Genomic DNA, 16,470 nt, shown 5'->3' with positions numbered 1-16,470 from the left:
AGCCTGCACCAACACACATCCCACCCGATCCCCGTAACCCCTACACCAACACATATCCCACCCTATCCCCGTAACCCCATGTATTTAATCCCCCTAACACTAAGGGTCAATTTATCATAGCCAATCAACCTAACCCGCACATCTTTGGACTGTGGGAGGAAACCGGAGCACCCGGAGGAATTGTGGGAGACTACAGTCTCCCGCGTAAAGAAATAGGCAACACAGCGAGCTACAAGAAATAGGTCTTTACTCCAACTCTCACAATACAGTACTGAATTCGTAAAGCCCGCGAACCTGTGATGACTCACGGATTGGTCACCTGCTGGAACCTGATTGGTTTTCCTTCTCTCAGCAGCAGGCAAGTCTGAACATGCCTTATTCCTCTCAGCTTGCAACTGTCTTGCAGGGGGAGGGGAATACAGCAGTTAAAAGGGGATTATACAGGTTTATCTACATACACAGTGTTTCCCCAATGTGGCCACGCCACAGTATAAACTTAAAAAGATGACTGTATGGGAAATCGGTGTCGATAGATTTTATTATGCAAGTACTCTGGACCAGGATCTACAGTGCCATGTAGAAATGTAGCTTGTTCCTTCCCATAGATTTGTGAGTGGGAGAAGGGAAGAATCATACCATTGTTTCCTTTGCTGTGTATTTTGGGTAGATCACTGTAGTGGGCTTTTTTTCTTGCAGCTGTACTTTGTAACATTCCACTAAATTTTAGCTCATGAAAACAATAAATATTGGTTTGATTTTTGGCCATAAGTGCAACCATTCTCTGCAGAGCCACCTGTTTTCATGTACTTGCTTGTGAGACTTGGGTTCAGATTCAACCCACAGAAGGAGATGAAAGCCTATGGCCACAGCTGGATATCAAAGGGCACAAGCAAAAGAGGTTTCAGCCATCTCGGTGAAGCCCACTGCCTCCGCTAATTATAGGAGAATATATTTCTGCGCTCCAGAACGTGTATTAATTATAAAAATATTTTGGCTGCATAAGGCTCCACACGTAGCAGACGTGATTTGTATGGACGAACCATGTGCGCTTAAACCCAATCTGCTTGACTATGTTCCCTTTTTATTAATCCACTTCAATTTTTCTATTGTAAGTGCTGTCCCCTAATTTGCAACCTACTAATCTCAGTATAGTTGTGCATTCAGAAATAAATTGGACAATAAACTGATAAAACAAAACGGCAAATATTTTGGAGTTGTAGGGACGAATTACTGAAAAGACCTACCTACAGACTATGGATACAGCTGTTTAGTTCATCATAGACGCCACTGCATATCTGTAGGTCTCTCTGTTTGCTTGTAACAGCAACATTCTTTGTGTGAAGAGTTTGGTAGAGGGATAGGCTTTCAACAGCTCAGCTGTTGACTATGGCTACAGCTGTTTATGGACAGCTCCTAGTGTTTTTATAGTGGAGCATTCTGACTGCGTCGTTACAATCCTGTTGATTTAATTTCACGAGCCACTGATTCATAAGGCTTGATTTCAAGCAGGTACTTTTCGAAATTTGTAGTACCTCAAAAAATGGCAAAGTTTGACTTGCTCCTATTTAAATAGCTTTTATTAAGAAAAAAAATAATAATGTTAATGAAGTCTTGTACCTCGTTTCAGATTCCGTTTTACAAAACCTAATCCTGCTGAGCTCGATGGTAGATGGTTTCATATGACAGTCTGTAAGAGTTGACAGGATTTTTTAAAGCCAAACACCATCAATAGCTCATTTGTGACACGGTCATACACATTAGGAAAGTCCCAGATCAATATTGAGTTAAGTGATCTCAATTGCGCTAACTGTGGGGCTGCTACAGTTGTTCTAAACACCCCCCTGGTCTAGGAGGGGAATAATCTACAGTACCAAGGTTTCCACTCCTGATTGCGGCTCAACAACAACAACTTGTATTTATATAACGCCTTTAACGTAGTAAAACGTCCCAAGGCGCTGCACAGAAGTATTACAAGACAAAAAATTTGACACCGAGCCACATAAGGAGAATTTATGGCAGGTGACCAAAAGCTTGGCCAAAGAGGTAAGTTTTAAGGAGCGTCTTAAAGTAGGAGAGGTGTAGCGAGGCGGAGAGGTTTAGGCAGGGAATTCCGGAAATTAGGGCCTAGGCAACAGAAGGCACGGCCACCAATGGTGGAGCGATTATAATCAGGGATGCTCAAGAGGGCAGAATTAGAGGAGTGCAGATATCTCGGTGGGGGGTTGTGGGGCTGAAGGAGATTACAGAGATAGGGAGTGGTGAGACCATGGAGGGATTTGAAAACAAGAATGAGAATTTTGAAATCAAGGCGCTGCTTAACCAGGAGCCAATGTAGGTCAGCAAGCACAGGGGTGATGGGCAAACGGGACTTGGTGCGAGTTAGGACACGTGCTGGATAGTGATGCTGAGTGAGGACAAGATTGGGCTTGGCTGTCTAGGTCAGTCATTAGGAATGACCACTTGGACAAGGTGCTGGTGGTGGAACTGGTATTCAGATGTTGAGGGAAAAAATTCGATGGAGAGAGTCATCTGTTTCCAATAAGCCTTTAGAAAATGTATTAATTCTATCAATTTTATGACCTGAGGTGACCAAATACTTGCCTAAAAAGTAACACCCAAAGTGTAAAGGAATTAACTTGTGCTTTCTGCTGTGTTGCAGTCTGTCTTCATATAAAGGATATTGGAGTTACCTCTACCAGTGGAATATTGACGTTCCAATTTGTGAACATGAGGTTTTAAAGTTATATGTTTGTGATGCAGTCGAATATTGGACAGCATTAACCCTTACTGGCCCATAAACATGGATAGAATAGGGCTGCCAGCAAATTTACTAATCCACCAATTTCCTTTCTTGAGGTCATTTTCAGCCACTGAAAGCCCAAGTTGGTGGAAATTACTCCCACCTCTAAAATTGGATGGTGGGAGCCAGGATGAAGAAGACTGGTTTTTGAAGAAAAAGTTTTAATGGATAAGTTAGATCAGGAGTGACAAATCACTTTCACATTGGCCGCATTCTGTGGCTGAAGCGCAGCTTTGGACTGCTGTGATTGAGAGGTACGGTGTACCAATGGTGTGATCGGCTACAGTAAGGGTGGGCAGCCTTCCTTCTGTACTGGCCTGACTAACAAATTAGATCACATAAAATAAGTAATTCTAATCTGACTGTGCCGTCAAATCCAGCCGGGACTGCCGTGCACACTCTGCTCTTGACCGCAAACTAGTCTGGAGCCTGGGAACGGAGCAAATGGAACAACACCAATGCCAGCACAAGCATGAATTATTGGCCCCTGCTCTTCAAATAGTGCCATGGAATGATGGAAGAACAATCACTCTGTCAATCAGTGTGACTTGGGCTATAATCAACAGAGCAGGTTTATTTATTCAAAGGTAGCAAAAGATCAACACAGCAGATTCTACTAGATTGCACCACTTAAATTTAGAATTCTCCACCTCGCAAAACAATAAGGCCGAATTCTTCACTAACTCTCTCCTAATAATACTGATCTTTGGATCAACATGTGTAGCAGAAGGTTCATACGTGAGACTGAATGCTCCCAGAGCCTTCGGATGCTCACCTCTACAAAGACTACAGTATAAGAGAACAGGGAAAAATGGCTGAATTGGCAAAAAGCCACCAAATAAATATCTCTGCCTGGGTAATCAACCCTCCCCCCCCCCCCCCCCCCCCTCCCAAGAGACAAAGGACATCAAAAGGAATCTTTAACAATTAAATAAATCTATCAATCGCAGTAGGGTTCAAAGATATAAGGTTAGTTTCCCACAACCTGTTTCTAGCCATCCTGCAGCTTTGATCTTGAACCTGCTTCCTTTAGGTAATTTTTAGCAGACGGTTTAGAGAACTACAAGGTGAATACCTACACTGCAGAGCAAGCAAACATAGTGACAAGTTAACATTTGCCAGATTCAGTAGGTGGATTACTCTGCAGAGTAAATCAGGAAGTGTTTCTGAAGCACCAGCCCTAACAATTTTGTAATTAAAATGTATGGATATAGAATCATAGAAATCACAGCACAGAAGGAGACTAATCATCCCATCATGCTATTCTTCAACAGGAGCTACCTACTCTGACCCCATTTCAGTGCACTTTCCCCATGTTCTTCTGTGCTTTTCCTTTTCAAACACTTGTCCATTTCCCTTTTAAATGATTTTGTGATCTCTGCTTCGAAAAATACTCTTGGTAAACACTCCCTATTCCATTAACCACTTTAGGTGGAAAAAATACTTCTAACTATTCTAGTGATCTTGAGTTTATGCCCCCTTGTTGCCAACTCGTGGAAATAATCTATTTACTCCTTCAAAAACTTTCATAATTTTGCAAACCTCGTTTAAAAAAAAATTTAAAAAAAATCCTTAATCTTCCCTCTTCCAATGAGAAAACCCAAATTTTCAAAACTTTTTTTCATAACTGTAATGTCTCATTTGTGGTATTACTCTAGTGAATCATTGTCGTACCCGCTCCATTGCTCTAATATCCATCCTATGATGGAATGCATGCAGTGGCCCAGTCAATGTTGTGTTGAATTTAACATCACTTCCTTGCTTTTATATTCAATGCCCATGTATAGAAAATCCAGAATGATATTTGCCTTTTTATGGCTTTTTCTACCTGCACTTCCATCTTTATTAAAGATCTATCTATCTGCACCTGTGGATCTCTGTCTCGGCATTTAGGGAATACCTCTCTCCACTTTTATTTTTCTCAAAGTACTATTTCACATTTAACTGCATTAAACTGCAGCCACCATCCGTCTAGGCCTTCCGCTGACCTATATGGCTTTCGTCAGTCTCCTGCAATTCTTCCTCGCAGTTCTCCGTGCTCCCTAATTTGGTATCACCAGCAAATTCCAATATCATTCCTCTTGTACGTATGTCCAAATTATTTATATAAATGGAAAACAAAAGAGGTTTCAGCACAGATCGCTAGGGCAGTAAAGATATGTTTGGGTAGATTTTCATTTTCAGCGGCGGACGGAAATGGGCCGTTGCGGTTCGGCCAACCATTATGCACCCTACCCGATTTGACTTCAATGGAAAGAAGATTTTGGGCAGGGTGTATAACGGGCGGCCAATCTGTTGCCGCCGATTTCCGCCACCGTTGAAAGTGAAAATCTACCCTTTGTCTAACTACTGCAGATATTGGCTCAGTGGGTAGCGCTCTCATCTCTTGAGTCAGAAGGTTGTGGGTTCAAGTCCCACTCCAGCGACTTGAGCACAAAATCTAGGCGGACATTCCCAGTGCAGTACTGAGGGAGTGCTGCACTGTCAGAGGTGCCTCTTTACATTGAGAAATTAAACCGAGAGCCCGTCTGCTCTCTCAGTTGGATCCCATGGTACTATTCGAAGAAGAGCAGGGGAGTTCTTCCCGGTGTCCTAGCCAACATATACCCCTCAATGAACACCTACAGACAGATTATCTGGCCATTATCACATTGCTGTTTGTGGGAGCTTGCTGTGCGCAAATTGGCTGCCGCGTTTCCTACATTACAACAGTGACTACACTCCAGAAGTACTTTGTGACATCATGAGGTAGTGAGAGGCGCTATAGAAATGCAAGTTTTTTGTTCTTTTCTTTATATTAGTTGGTTAGACTCTAGGGATAAACACATCGGCTTAATGAATGCACAGCTTCCAGACTGAGTAGTGTTTATTTTTAAAGAGAGACCATTTTAACTTTGGAATTTCCATAAAGAAAAGGAAAATATATTCTATTTTTATCTGTTATAAAATTTAGATCAAATTTTCAGACAATTGTATAAAAAGCCAACAATTTGAAGTGAAATGCTTGTGACATTTATTTTCTTCTTGTAGTAGGATGTGAAATTGTGTGCTTTTTTTTTTTTTAAACACAGGGTATAGATAGACATGCAAACAATGTTATAAATAATATCAAAAAAAGTTGGTCAACTTTTCTTACAAAAAAATTGGCCCAGGCAAGGGACTACAGGACTAATTTTATGATGAGTGGGTGGGAGTGGGGGGCAACCAGAGGGTCTTCTCAGGAGAGGGACACCGCAGGGAGATGACCAGCCAGACGCCATGGGAGAAGAGCAGCAGCAGCCAGACACGACTGCTTCGGGGAAGCAGAGTGGGAGGTGAGGCAAGGCAAGGTATCACCGAGCTGGCATTTTGGAAAGTTTCTGAGGTAAGGCAAAGTCTCTTGTTAAGTTAATTCAGCACAGCCCTCTGTTCACTACCTAGAAGGTGGTTTCTCTCTAGCCCCTAATGGACGTGTTTTATTAAAACAGCAAGATCCGTGACAGCAGTTGAAAGAAGTAGTGTTAGTCATGTGGAACAGGTCACCTGGCTTCGACATGAAGAGAAAGAGGAAAAAAATAAAGTACACACCGGGGCAGATAGAAAGTTAATAGAGCTTAAAGAGTGGCTTGAACGATTAGAGCTTAGAGTCAGTAACTTTTGTTGGATCCATGCACTCGTGTATTTAACACGATCTATGTTTAAAACAGGCTGAAGGGTAGCAGGGTTAGCATCTACTTCTTGAGTAATTGTCCCAAAAGCATCGCAATTGATCTTAGTGATACCACACAAATCAAATCAAATCAAATCAACTTTTATTGTCATTGTTAGTGCACAAGTGCAGTACAACGAAATGTAGGCTTGCGGCTCCCGAGAGTGTACATTTGGATTAAGACATTTAAACATTCATAGAAACTAGGAGCAGGAGTAGGCCATTCGGCCCTTCGAGCCTGCTCCGCCATTCAACGAGATCATGGCTGATCATCCAAACCCTAGCACCCGGTCCCTACACCGACAGCCATCCCACCCAAGCTCTATCCCAGTAACCCCGTAACCCCACGTATTTAATCCCCCCTAACACTAAGGGCCAATTTTTATCATGGCCAATCAACCTAACCCGCACATCTTTGGCTTGTAGTATATTAACATAACATAACCATAATAAAATGCATTGGCAGATGTGCAGGCTTTAGAGTTTGTTTGTGGAGTTCAGTAGGATGACAGCCCTGGGAAAGAAGCTGTTCCTAAATCTGGTCGTACGGGTGCGAATGCATCTGTAGCGTCTCCCAGATGGCAGGAGGGCGAACAGACTGTGGCTGGGGTGGGTAGGGTCTTTGATGATGGACCGTGACCTCCGTAGTCAGCGTTTCTGGTATATGTGCTCTATGGTCGGTAGCCGGGTGCCGGTAATGCGTTGGGCAGTTTTGACTACCCGCTGCAGGGCTTTCCAGTCATAGTAGCTACAGCTGCCATACCATACTGTGATACAGTTTGTCAGGATGCTCTCTATAGTGCAGCGGTAAAAGTTAGAGAGGATCAGGGGTGACAGGTTACATCCCTTCAGCCTCCTTAGGAAATATAGGCGCTGCTGGGCCTTCTTCACCAGAGAGGAGGTATTGAGGGACCAGGAGAGGTCTTCCGTGATGTGGACTCCGAGGAACTTAAAGCTGTCCACCCTTTCCACCACAGCCCCATTGATGTGGATGGGGGTATGACTTCCGCCTTTGGACTTCCTGAAGTCCACAATGATTTCTTTGGTTTTCTTGATGTTAAGGGCCAGGTTGTTATCGGCGCACCACTTCACGAGATGCTGGACCTCCTCCCTGTAGGCTGACTCATCGTTGTTGGTGATCTGGCCTACTACCGTGGTGTCATCCGCAAACTTGATGATGGTGTTGGAACCATGAACAGCCACACAGTCGTGGGTGAAGAGGGAGTAGAGGAGGGGGCTCAGCACACATCCTTGTGGGGCCCCCGTGTTCAGGGTCAGGGGTGGGGGGGGAGGTGTGGTTACCTAATTTGACAGACTGGGGTCTGTTTGTTAGGAAGTCCAGGGTCCAGTTGCAGAGGGAAGTGTTCAGGCCAAGAGTTTGGAGTTTGGTGGCCAGCTTGTTGGGGACGATAGTGTTGAATGCTGAGCTGTAGTCTATGAACAGCATTCTGATGTAGGTCTCCTTACCATCCAGGTGATTCAGTGCCGAGTGTAGAGCAGTTGTGATTGCATCCTCCGTTGATCTGTTTGCACGATAGGCAAACTGGTGTTGGTCAAGAGAGGCGGGAACACTGGCTTTGATGTGGGCTAAGACCAGTCTCTCGAAACACTTCATTATGATGGGTGTGAGTGCGACAGGTCGATAGTCGTTCAGGCACGTCAGGGACAACACGTAGGCACATCTGCAGTGATTAACTGATCACTTCACCTCAAAAGGTGAATGGCTCATTTGACTCTGCAAAGAACAGTGCTCTTAAATGGTATGTGCCTTAAACTAGCGTGCATTTAACCAAAATATTTAACTGATTTAATGGCAAAAAAAAAATCGGGATTATGAAAAGAGTGTACACTTAACTAGCATGTGCACTTCAATGCTATAAAGTACTGGAATTTCAAGTATGTCTCAGCAAATTGTTTACAAAAGATTAGTCAATTAGGACAGGAAAGGTATGCTGAGTGATACCTCATGCATTCACTTAAATTTTTAACGTTATAACCACTGAAATAAAGGAGTTTTTCATACTGAACCTGTGAAATGTCAAGTGCACTTAGCAGCCCGAGGCAAATCAGGCAGGCTGCACTATCTGTTGGTGTCACATTTATTTGGTGTCAACTTCTTGGCCGGCTAATACTAGTTGACCTGAACAGGAATGCACCAGCTCCACAATTTTTCACCCTCATGACCAGTCTCAGTAGACTGAACAGTCTGCGTACCAGCATTCCTTTTGCTGTTGACACAAGTCTGTGAATTTCACTTTTCCTCTTTCTTCCACGGGCTGTGCTTAATTTGTTGCCCTGGAGGGGCTGCTGGGGTCTGCACCAAATTAAATTAAACCTTGTTAAAAAGCAGACCCACCCAGTCCGAATGGGTTTGCTTTCCCTGGACATTGCATAAAGGTTGTTTACCACTGACCTACACCATGTTCTAACAGTGAAGGTCACCTTAGGCTTAAGGGAGATTACCATCTAATGTTTTGTCTCTGGTCAGGACACTTCTGTTTACAGCATATTAAAATATTGATTTCCCAGTGGAGATTTTAGAAAGAGTGGCATGACATGAAATAATAGAATTAAGGGTTGTCATGTTTGCTGTTGTTACAGGGTCTGTCATTTATAATAACTGAAAACAACTTGGCCTGGCAGAAATGTGGTCATTTTAACAATTCCTTATGCAATCAAATGGACAAAGCCAAAAATCTAGCTGCTCAATTGAATCATATATAAATATAAACCAGGTTTTGTGTTGCCAGGTTAAGCTATTGCAGGATGGATTACAATGTCCACACAAACAAAGTGGTGTCACTCGAGCCACAAAATAGATGCTTATTTTGTGATGACATGTGGACACAACAGCTCCCCCTATTGCCGGAAGAGACTATTGTAGATCAAACTGGTCTTTGGAATTCCAGAGTCCTATACCTTGAAATCTGGGGAGTTGCTTGAGTTAGAGTCAAAATGGCACAGAAGGAGGCCATTCGGCCCATTGAGTCCATGCCGGCTCTCTGTATAGCAACCCAGTCAGTCCCATTCCCCTGCTCTATCCCCGACAGTGATGTCTTTTAAGTGGTGTTGAAGTGACATTTCCGACATTACAACAGGGACTACACTTCAAAAAGTATTTACTTGGCTGTAAAGCACTTTGAGATGTCATGGTTGTGAAAGGCACTATATAAATGCAAGTCTTTCTTTTACAAATCTCAACCGAGGGCAAGCAGGTATGCGTCTAAGAGAACAACTTTGCAAGTTGTTAATTGTTTGCTGCAATATTTTTTTTTTAATGCTGGCTGCATTCTTTCTTATTCTTTTGTGCTTTTTATTTTTATTTTTTAAAAGTGGTTTCTTTAGTGAGTGATGCACTACTGGGGTAAGAAAGCAGCTGGATGCCTGAGCATGATAATGGTGCTTGGCTGGGCTTGTCTTCAGCTAAGCCCTGGGGGGGGGGAGAGAGAGAGAGAGGCTGCAAGCGGGAAAAAAAACTTCCCCGACCCTTTACTTCATAAATGCCGACTCGGGCTTCGAATCCCAACGCCTTATTCCGGGCCCAAGTCGCTGCCGGTTGCCTGTACAACTGAAGTGTGCAGTGTAGCAGATTATTTTAACCCTGTGTAACTCATTGGTGAATCAAGGTTTAAAATACTGTGGAATTTTTGACATCCAATCTAAAAGAAATAATAGGATCTTGCTGCATTGAGGACTTCAGAAAAAGTCTCATGATGATTCTGGGACCTTATCTTTAAGTTATACCGAGAGACTCAGAGTTACACCGAGAGACTCAGAGTTATACCGAGAGACTCAGAAACCTGAACTTTTTTTTATTAGAGAAAAGAAAATTGAGAAGCGAAATGATCCAGATCTTTAAAATATTGGGAGACATGGATAATGTAAATGTAAGCAGGTCATTTATGTTGGAATGAAGCTGCAGAACTCGAGGACCTGGATATAAAAAGTAACAAGCTTCAGATGAGAATGGAACTCAAAATAATTTCCTTTGTATAAAGTGTGTTGAGCCGTAGATACCCGTCAAAAGTAGTCACTATGATTCTGATTAATTTAAACATAAGTTCAAATATCTTTTTTGAAGAGCACTCGGAAGGTTACAAGGATAAGCAGGACAAATCCAATCTGGCCAATTACCACCCCATAAATCTACTCTCAATCATCAGCAAAGTGATGGAAGGTGTCGTCGACAGTGCTATCAAGCGGCACTTCCTCACCAATAACCTGCTCACCGATGCTCAGTTTGGGTTCCGCCAGGACCACTCCGCTCCCGACCTCATTACAGCCTTGGTCCAAACATGGACAAAAGAGCTGAATTCCAGAGGTGAGGTGAGAGTGACTGCCCTTGTCATCAAGGCAGTATTTGACCGAGTGTGGCATCAAGGAGCCCTAGTAAATTGAAGTCAGTGGGAATCGGGGAAAACTTACACTGGATGGGGTCATACCTAGGAAGATGATTGTAGAGTCGTTGGAGGTCAATCATCTCAGCCCCAGAACATCGCTGCTGGAGTTCCTCAGGGCAGTGTCCTGGGCCCAACCATCTTCAGCTGCTTCATCAATGACCTTCCCTCCATCATAAGGTCAGGAGTGGGGATGTTCGCTGATGATTACACAGTGTTCAGTTCCATTCACAACTCCTCAGATAATGAAGCAGTTCATGCCCGAATGCAGCAAGACCTGGATGATATTCAGGCTTGGTCTGATAAGTGGCAAGTAATATTCGTGCCACACAAGTGCCAGGCAATGACTATCTCCAACAAGCGAGAGTCTAAACACCGTCCCTTGACATTAACGACATTACCATCGCTGAATCCCCCACCATCAACATCCTGGGGGGTCACCATTGACCAGAAACTTAACTGGACCAGCCACATAAATACTGTGGCTACAAGAGAAGGTCAAAGGCTCACCTCCTGACTCCCCAAAGCCTTTCCACCATCTACAAGGCACAAGTCAGGAGTGTGATGGAATACTCTCCACTTGCCTGGATGAGTGCAGCTCCAACAACACTCAAGAAGCTCGACACCATCCAGGAAAAAGCAGCCCGCTTGCTTGGCATCCCATCCACCACCTTAAACATTCATTCCCTCCACCACCGGTGCACCGTGGCTGCAGTGTGTACCATCTACAAGATGCACTGCAGCAATTTGCCAAGGCTTCTTCGGTAGCACCTCCCAAACCCACGACCTCTTCCACCTAGAAGGACAAGGGCAGCAAGTGCATGGCAACACCACCACCTCCAAGTTCCACTCCAAGTCACACACCCTCCTGACTTGGAAATATATCGTCGTTCCTTCATCGTCGCTGGGTCAAAATGCTGGAACTCACTTCCTAACAGCACTGTGGGAGTACCCTCACCACAAGGACTGCAGCGGTTCATGTCAGCGGCTCACCACCACCAGCTTCTCAAGGGCAATTAGGGATGGACAATAAATGCTGGCCGTCAGCAACGCCCACATCCCACGAACGATGGTTTGGTTGCTACTGGGAATTATCTGCGGAATGAAACTGGTGGGATTTGAATTGATTTTTTTTGTGGTTGGATTAATATCCTGGATCAGTTTGAGTATTAGGGAGAAATCTGACAGATCTTTATTTTCTCAGAAGTTTCCTTGTAGTTAGTTGTCTCCCTTTGGAGATGGATTGCCATGGGTAGAGTCCATCATATGAAAAAATTGTGCAGGGTCTATGGCAAGAACAGGTTTGATGGGTCAAATGGCCTTTACACACTCCATACTTTTCTACAGGACTGTACCAGCTTCTCTGTTGGATAAGACTTAGTGTAGAAATGACTGAGACTTGAGACATGCAGACAGCCTGTCACCTATTGTGATTGTGTAACTCGAGCAGGCATATAGAAGTGGAACAGTGGTCAGCAGGACTACTTAAGCAACTCCACCTGTACCCACTTGTGCCCTCCCTATACAAGCGCGTTAAATTCTTTAATCCACTAGTTCAATAAGTGTTACTTGTTGTAGTTGCGAATACAAAAACAAAGCTGGACACCTAGTGAGATAGAGTTTTGTCTTTACTATTTTCTTTCCAGTTTTGAAAAAAGGGTTTCGACCCGAAACGTCAACTCAAATTTCTCTCCACGGATGTTGCCTGACCTGCTGAGTTTTTCCAGCATTTTCTGTTGTTATTTCGGATTTCCAGCATCTGCAGTATTTTGCTGTCGACCCAGTAATAAAATCTGCCTGATGTTTCTTCCACTCCTTCCAAAGACTGAACAGATGGGGCTCTTTTCTCTAGAAAAGGGAAGGCTGAGGGATGACCTAATAGGGGTCTTTAAAATTATGAAGGGGTTCGATAGGGTAGACGTAGAGAAGATGTTTCCACATGTGGGGAGTCCAAAACTAGGGCCATAAATATAAGATAGTCACCAATAAAGAATTCAGGAGAAAGCTCTTTACCCAGAGAATGGTCAGAATGTGGAACTTACTACCACAAGGAGTAGTTGAGGCGACTAGCATAGATGTCGTTAAGGGGAAGCTAGATAAACACATGAGGGAGGAAGGAATAGAAGGGTATGCAGGTAGGGTCGGAGGAGACTTGTGTGGAGTATAAAGACCAGTTGGGCCGAATGGCCTGTTTCTGTGCTGTACATTCTATGTAACTTAATGGAAAGACAATTCAGTGGGTTCCGTACAGGGTGTGTGATCCTCCCCACCAGAGTTTCCTTTAAGCATCACCTAGGCGAAGCATAGAATGTCCAGGCGGTAAAGATAAAAATGTTCCCCCACTGCAATCACAGAAAGAATTGTAAGCTTATTGTAACTTATATTTTGGCTTTCATTTCTATACAAAAATAGCTTAAATATTGCCTTTCATGTTAACAGACCAAAAGGAGCTCCCATTGACAATTGATGCTGTTGGCTTTAGTCCAGCCAAGTAGATCTAAGTTCACAACACAAGCTGGTTCTGTTTTTGCCAATCTCCTCTCTTGAGAAACCTAGATTAGTGGTGTGAAGAATGAATGGTTGTTTTGTGCAGAGGACTGTGAGGGTGCCCTTGGCTATTGAGGAATGAGGCTACGATCTCAATGTATTAGTGGGGGTGAGAGCTTTCATAATGTGCATTGTCTATCATAGAACACTTGCAGAAATGCTTTTTTGTAATAGTTCTATACAAAGAAGTTGAATTAGTGAAATGTACAGAATCATAGAACATTTATTCATTCCTGGTACTCTCTTAATAATCTCCCATCCCCCCCAAAAAAAACCTTGTTATTTTTTTTGTTTCATTTTAAATTGATGCCACAGATTAAGGATTTTCAAATGATTGCAGCAAACAACTCAATGGAATAAACCGAAGATGTAAATACACCATTAACAGTGTTAATATTTATTTCACAGCTTCTGCTGGACACTCATTCCCTGAAAACCGTTCTGCTTGATCTTCCTTCCATTGGTTCTCAAGTGGTACGCAAGGCTCCAGCGAGCTACACAAAGATTGTTGTCAAAGGCATGACTCGTGCGGAGATGATTCTGAAGGTAAGGAAACTCAGCCCTGTGAACCAGGCGTGACGTGAGGGGCTGCAACAAACTTCTCGCGAGTTGGGAACTTTACATGTTAGATTTGCTGGCTTTACCCATAATGGGCCTGAATTTGCAGTCGGAGGCTTCCCGTGGGCGGATGCGTCCGACCAGCAAAAAAATCTACAAACTTACCTGATGGTCCCGAAGGTTCGGACATTCGCGCTCCTGGGCCTCTATGCGTACACATGCGGTTCGCAAGCGCTCTGGAATCACGTGGGCCGGCCTAACCAATGAAAGAAAGGGATTCCCATTCATAGTTATGAGGATTCCGTATGTACGGAATCCTCATAAGTATGAATGGGAATAACCCCAAAAATACACATACGCTTCAAATAAATTTATAAAAATCACATTTAAAATGAATCAAAATGGCATTTAATTAAATATTTAAAACAAAGCTTTAAGTTTTTGAAAAATAAATTTACATATTTTAAAGGGGCTAAAAATAAACTTACCTTATTGCACAGGTTTTTAAATGTATAAATTATTGAAAAAAAATTATTTTTCTGTTCTTTAAAAGTCTTACACTGGTTAAAGCAGGCCTTACACCTACTTTTACCAGGCGTAAGAATTTCACGGGCATTCGCTGGGCAGAGGTTGGGCAAGTAGCCCAGCTCGCTCCCAGATTCTTGACAGATCGCAAGTTCCGGGTTTTAGTGTATGCGCCCGTAGGGGCCGCAAATTACGGCCCAATATCTCTCCACCTAAAATACCGGATTTCTGGGCGTGATTTCCAGGTGGTAATCTCATCACTTGAGTTCAGGTAACATCTCAAACGGCAAAAAAATAAAGTGTTCAGAACAGCCATTTGAACGCGGAGGTGAGATTAGGGCCGAAGAATCATTCCAATCTACCCTGTCCTGTTAAAATACATAGGCCTCGATTTTAACTGACCCGTGGAGTCGGGATTGGAGGCATGTGGGGGGGTTAAAGTCCCGAATTCGGGGGTCCTGACACCATCCCGCCCCCAATCTGCCTCCATGCCAGTTTCAAAGGAGGCGGGTACCCGCCCCGCACTGGGACCCGCCTACCCGAGGCGGGAAGGGATTAGTGCCAATTAACTGCCTAACAGGTAGTTAACAGGCAGTTTTTAGCCTAATCCCTATTTTAAAGCTTGAAGTGTGGGATTCCCGACAGCTCCAAACCACGCCGAGTTAGAGGCGTCGGGTTGAAGGGCTTGGAGGGGTCGAGAAGTCTGTGTTCAGGTGAGTGATGGGTGCATGAGTTCAAAGGTAAGTGTGTTTGGTGTGTCTAAAGTGTGTAAAGAAGTTTAAATTACCTGTACTTACCTTTACAGCCTTCCTTCCTCTAGGTTTCGGGAGTCCATCATCTAACTGGCACAGAAAGCAGAACGGCTGCGAACTGTCAAAAGTGACAGCCTGCAGCTTTCTGTGCTGGAGAGATTTCCAACTGAGTCTGTGTAGAAGGACTCAGGTTAGAAGTAAGACTGTCAGTGTTTGACAGCTTCAAACAGCTGTGAAACGCTGATATTTCATCTGTCAAAACGTCTTGACAGATGAAATTTCAGTCTGTGACGTCACCTGTTGCCGGGTGGCCCTTAATTGGCCTGCTGAGCCCGCTGGGCGGGCTCAACAAGGTCAATCAAGTTAAAATCGCGTGGATTGGCCGCATCTCGATGGAGGCGGGACTAAAACCCTGAAAGTTGTAGTCCCGCCTCCTTCCCGACTTCTGAGTGAAAATCACCTCCATAGTGTGCACTCTTTGTTGATATGTGACACATGCTTACTGAATTATTAATAATTGTGGTATATTTGGTGCAAGACTGGTCAAGTTAATGCTCTGCAGCTGATTATCAGGGAATAATACTTGTTCTCGGTTATATATAGTAGAATAATATAGCAGCAATTGATAGCCTCGGCACATTGCTCTGACAATATCTTAATTTGCAGAGCTGGGACCATTCCCTTGTCTGTGACGGCAATGTTCATTTCAGAGATATAGCATACAGAGCTAGGACTGTTCTCTTTATCGACTCAATCTGCTCCAATAATGGGTTGGTAGTGCCAACTGAAGTGTTCCAGAACATCCTTCATGTTGCAATAACAATTCACAAATGGGTTTTATGGGCAACCTTTGTTGAGGTTTTACAGCTAGCCAGAGGTATGTACACTGTCAGCTCTCTTTTTTTGGCACTCCTCGAGTCCTGGCAAAGCCCAGTGTGCTCGGCATTCCACTGCAACAACAGAGAGCAAGTTTTTGTATTGTGATGGCTTCCAAACAGATCTCTCTGGGGAAAGCTGACTGGAAGAACTGCTGAAGGCTGGAAATGTGGAGTTGGGCAAATTTTCTGAAATAATGAACATATTTTCAACTAACATATTGATTTCACCTATCCGCTCCATCATCAAAACTGCCTACTTCCACCTCTGCAACATCGCCCGTCCCCGACCCTGCCTCAGCTCATCCGCTGCTGAAACCCTCATCCA

At 43.7% G+C, this 16,470-nt stretch overlaps 1 protein-coding gene across 5 annotated transcripts in view; it reads left to right on the top strand.

Moving 5' to 3' along the window:
• vps53 (VPS53 subunit of GARP complex) overlaps window positions 1-16,470 on the top strand; it is a 254,920-nt gene that overhangs the window by 211,928 nt on the left and 26,522 nt on the right. For all 5 annotated transcript variants that reach the window (XM_085964898.1, XM_085964903.1, XM_085964902.1 and 2 more), the window contains one exon: window positions 13,841-13,978. In XM_085964898.1, coding sequence (XP_085821024.1) covers window positions 13,841-13,978 — 138 coding nt within the window. Of the gene's footprint in view, window positions 1-13,840; window positions 13,979-16,470 lie in introns of those variants that run through there.

Source organism: Somniosus microcephalus, chromosome 22, assembly GCF_052327205.1.
Source record: "Somniosus microcephalus isolate GS21.2 chromosome 22, FLI_Smic_1.0, whole genome shotgun sequence".
In the NCBI taxonomy this organism is placed as follows: domain Eukaryota; kingdom Metazoa; phylum Chordata; class Chondrichthyes; order Squaliformes; family Somniosidae; genus Somniosus; species Somniosus microcephalus.
This window is presented reverse-complemented; position numbering and strand designations above follow the sequence as displayed.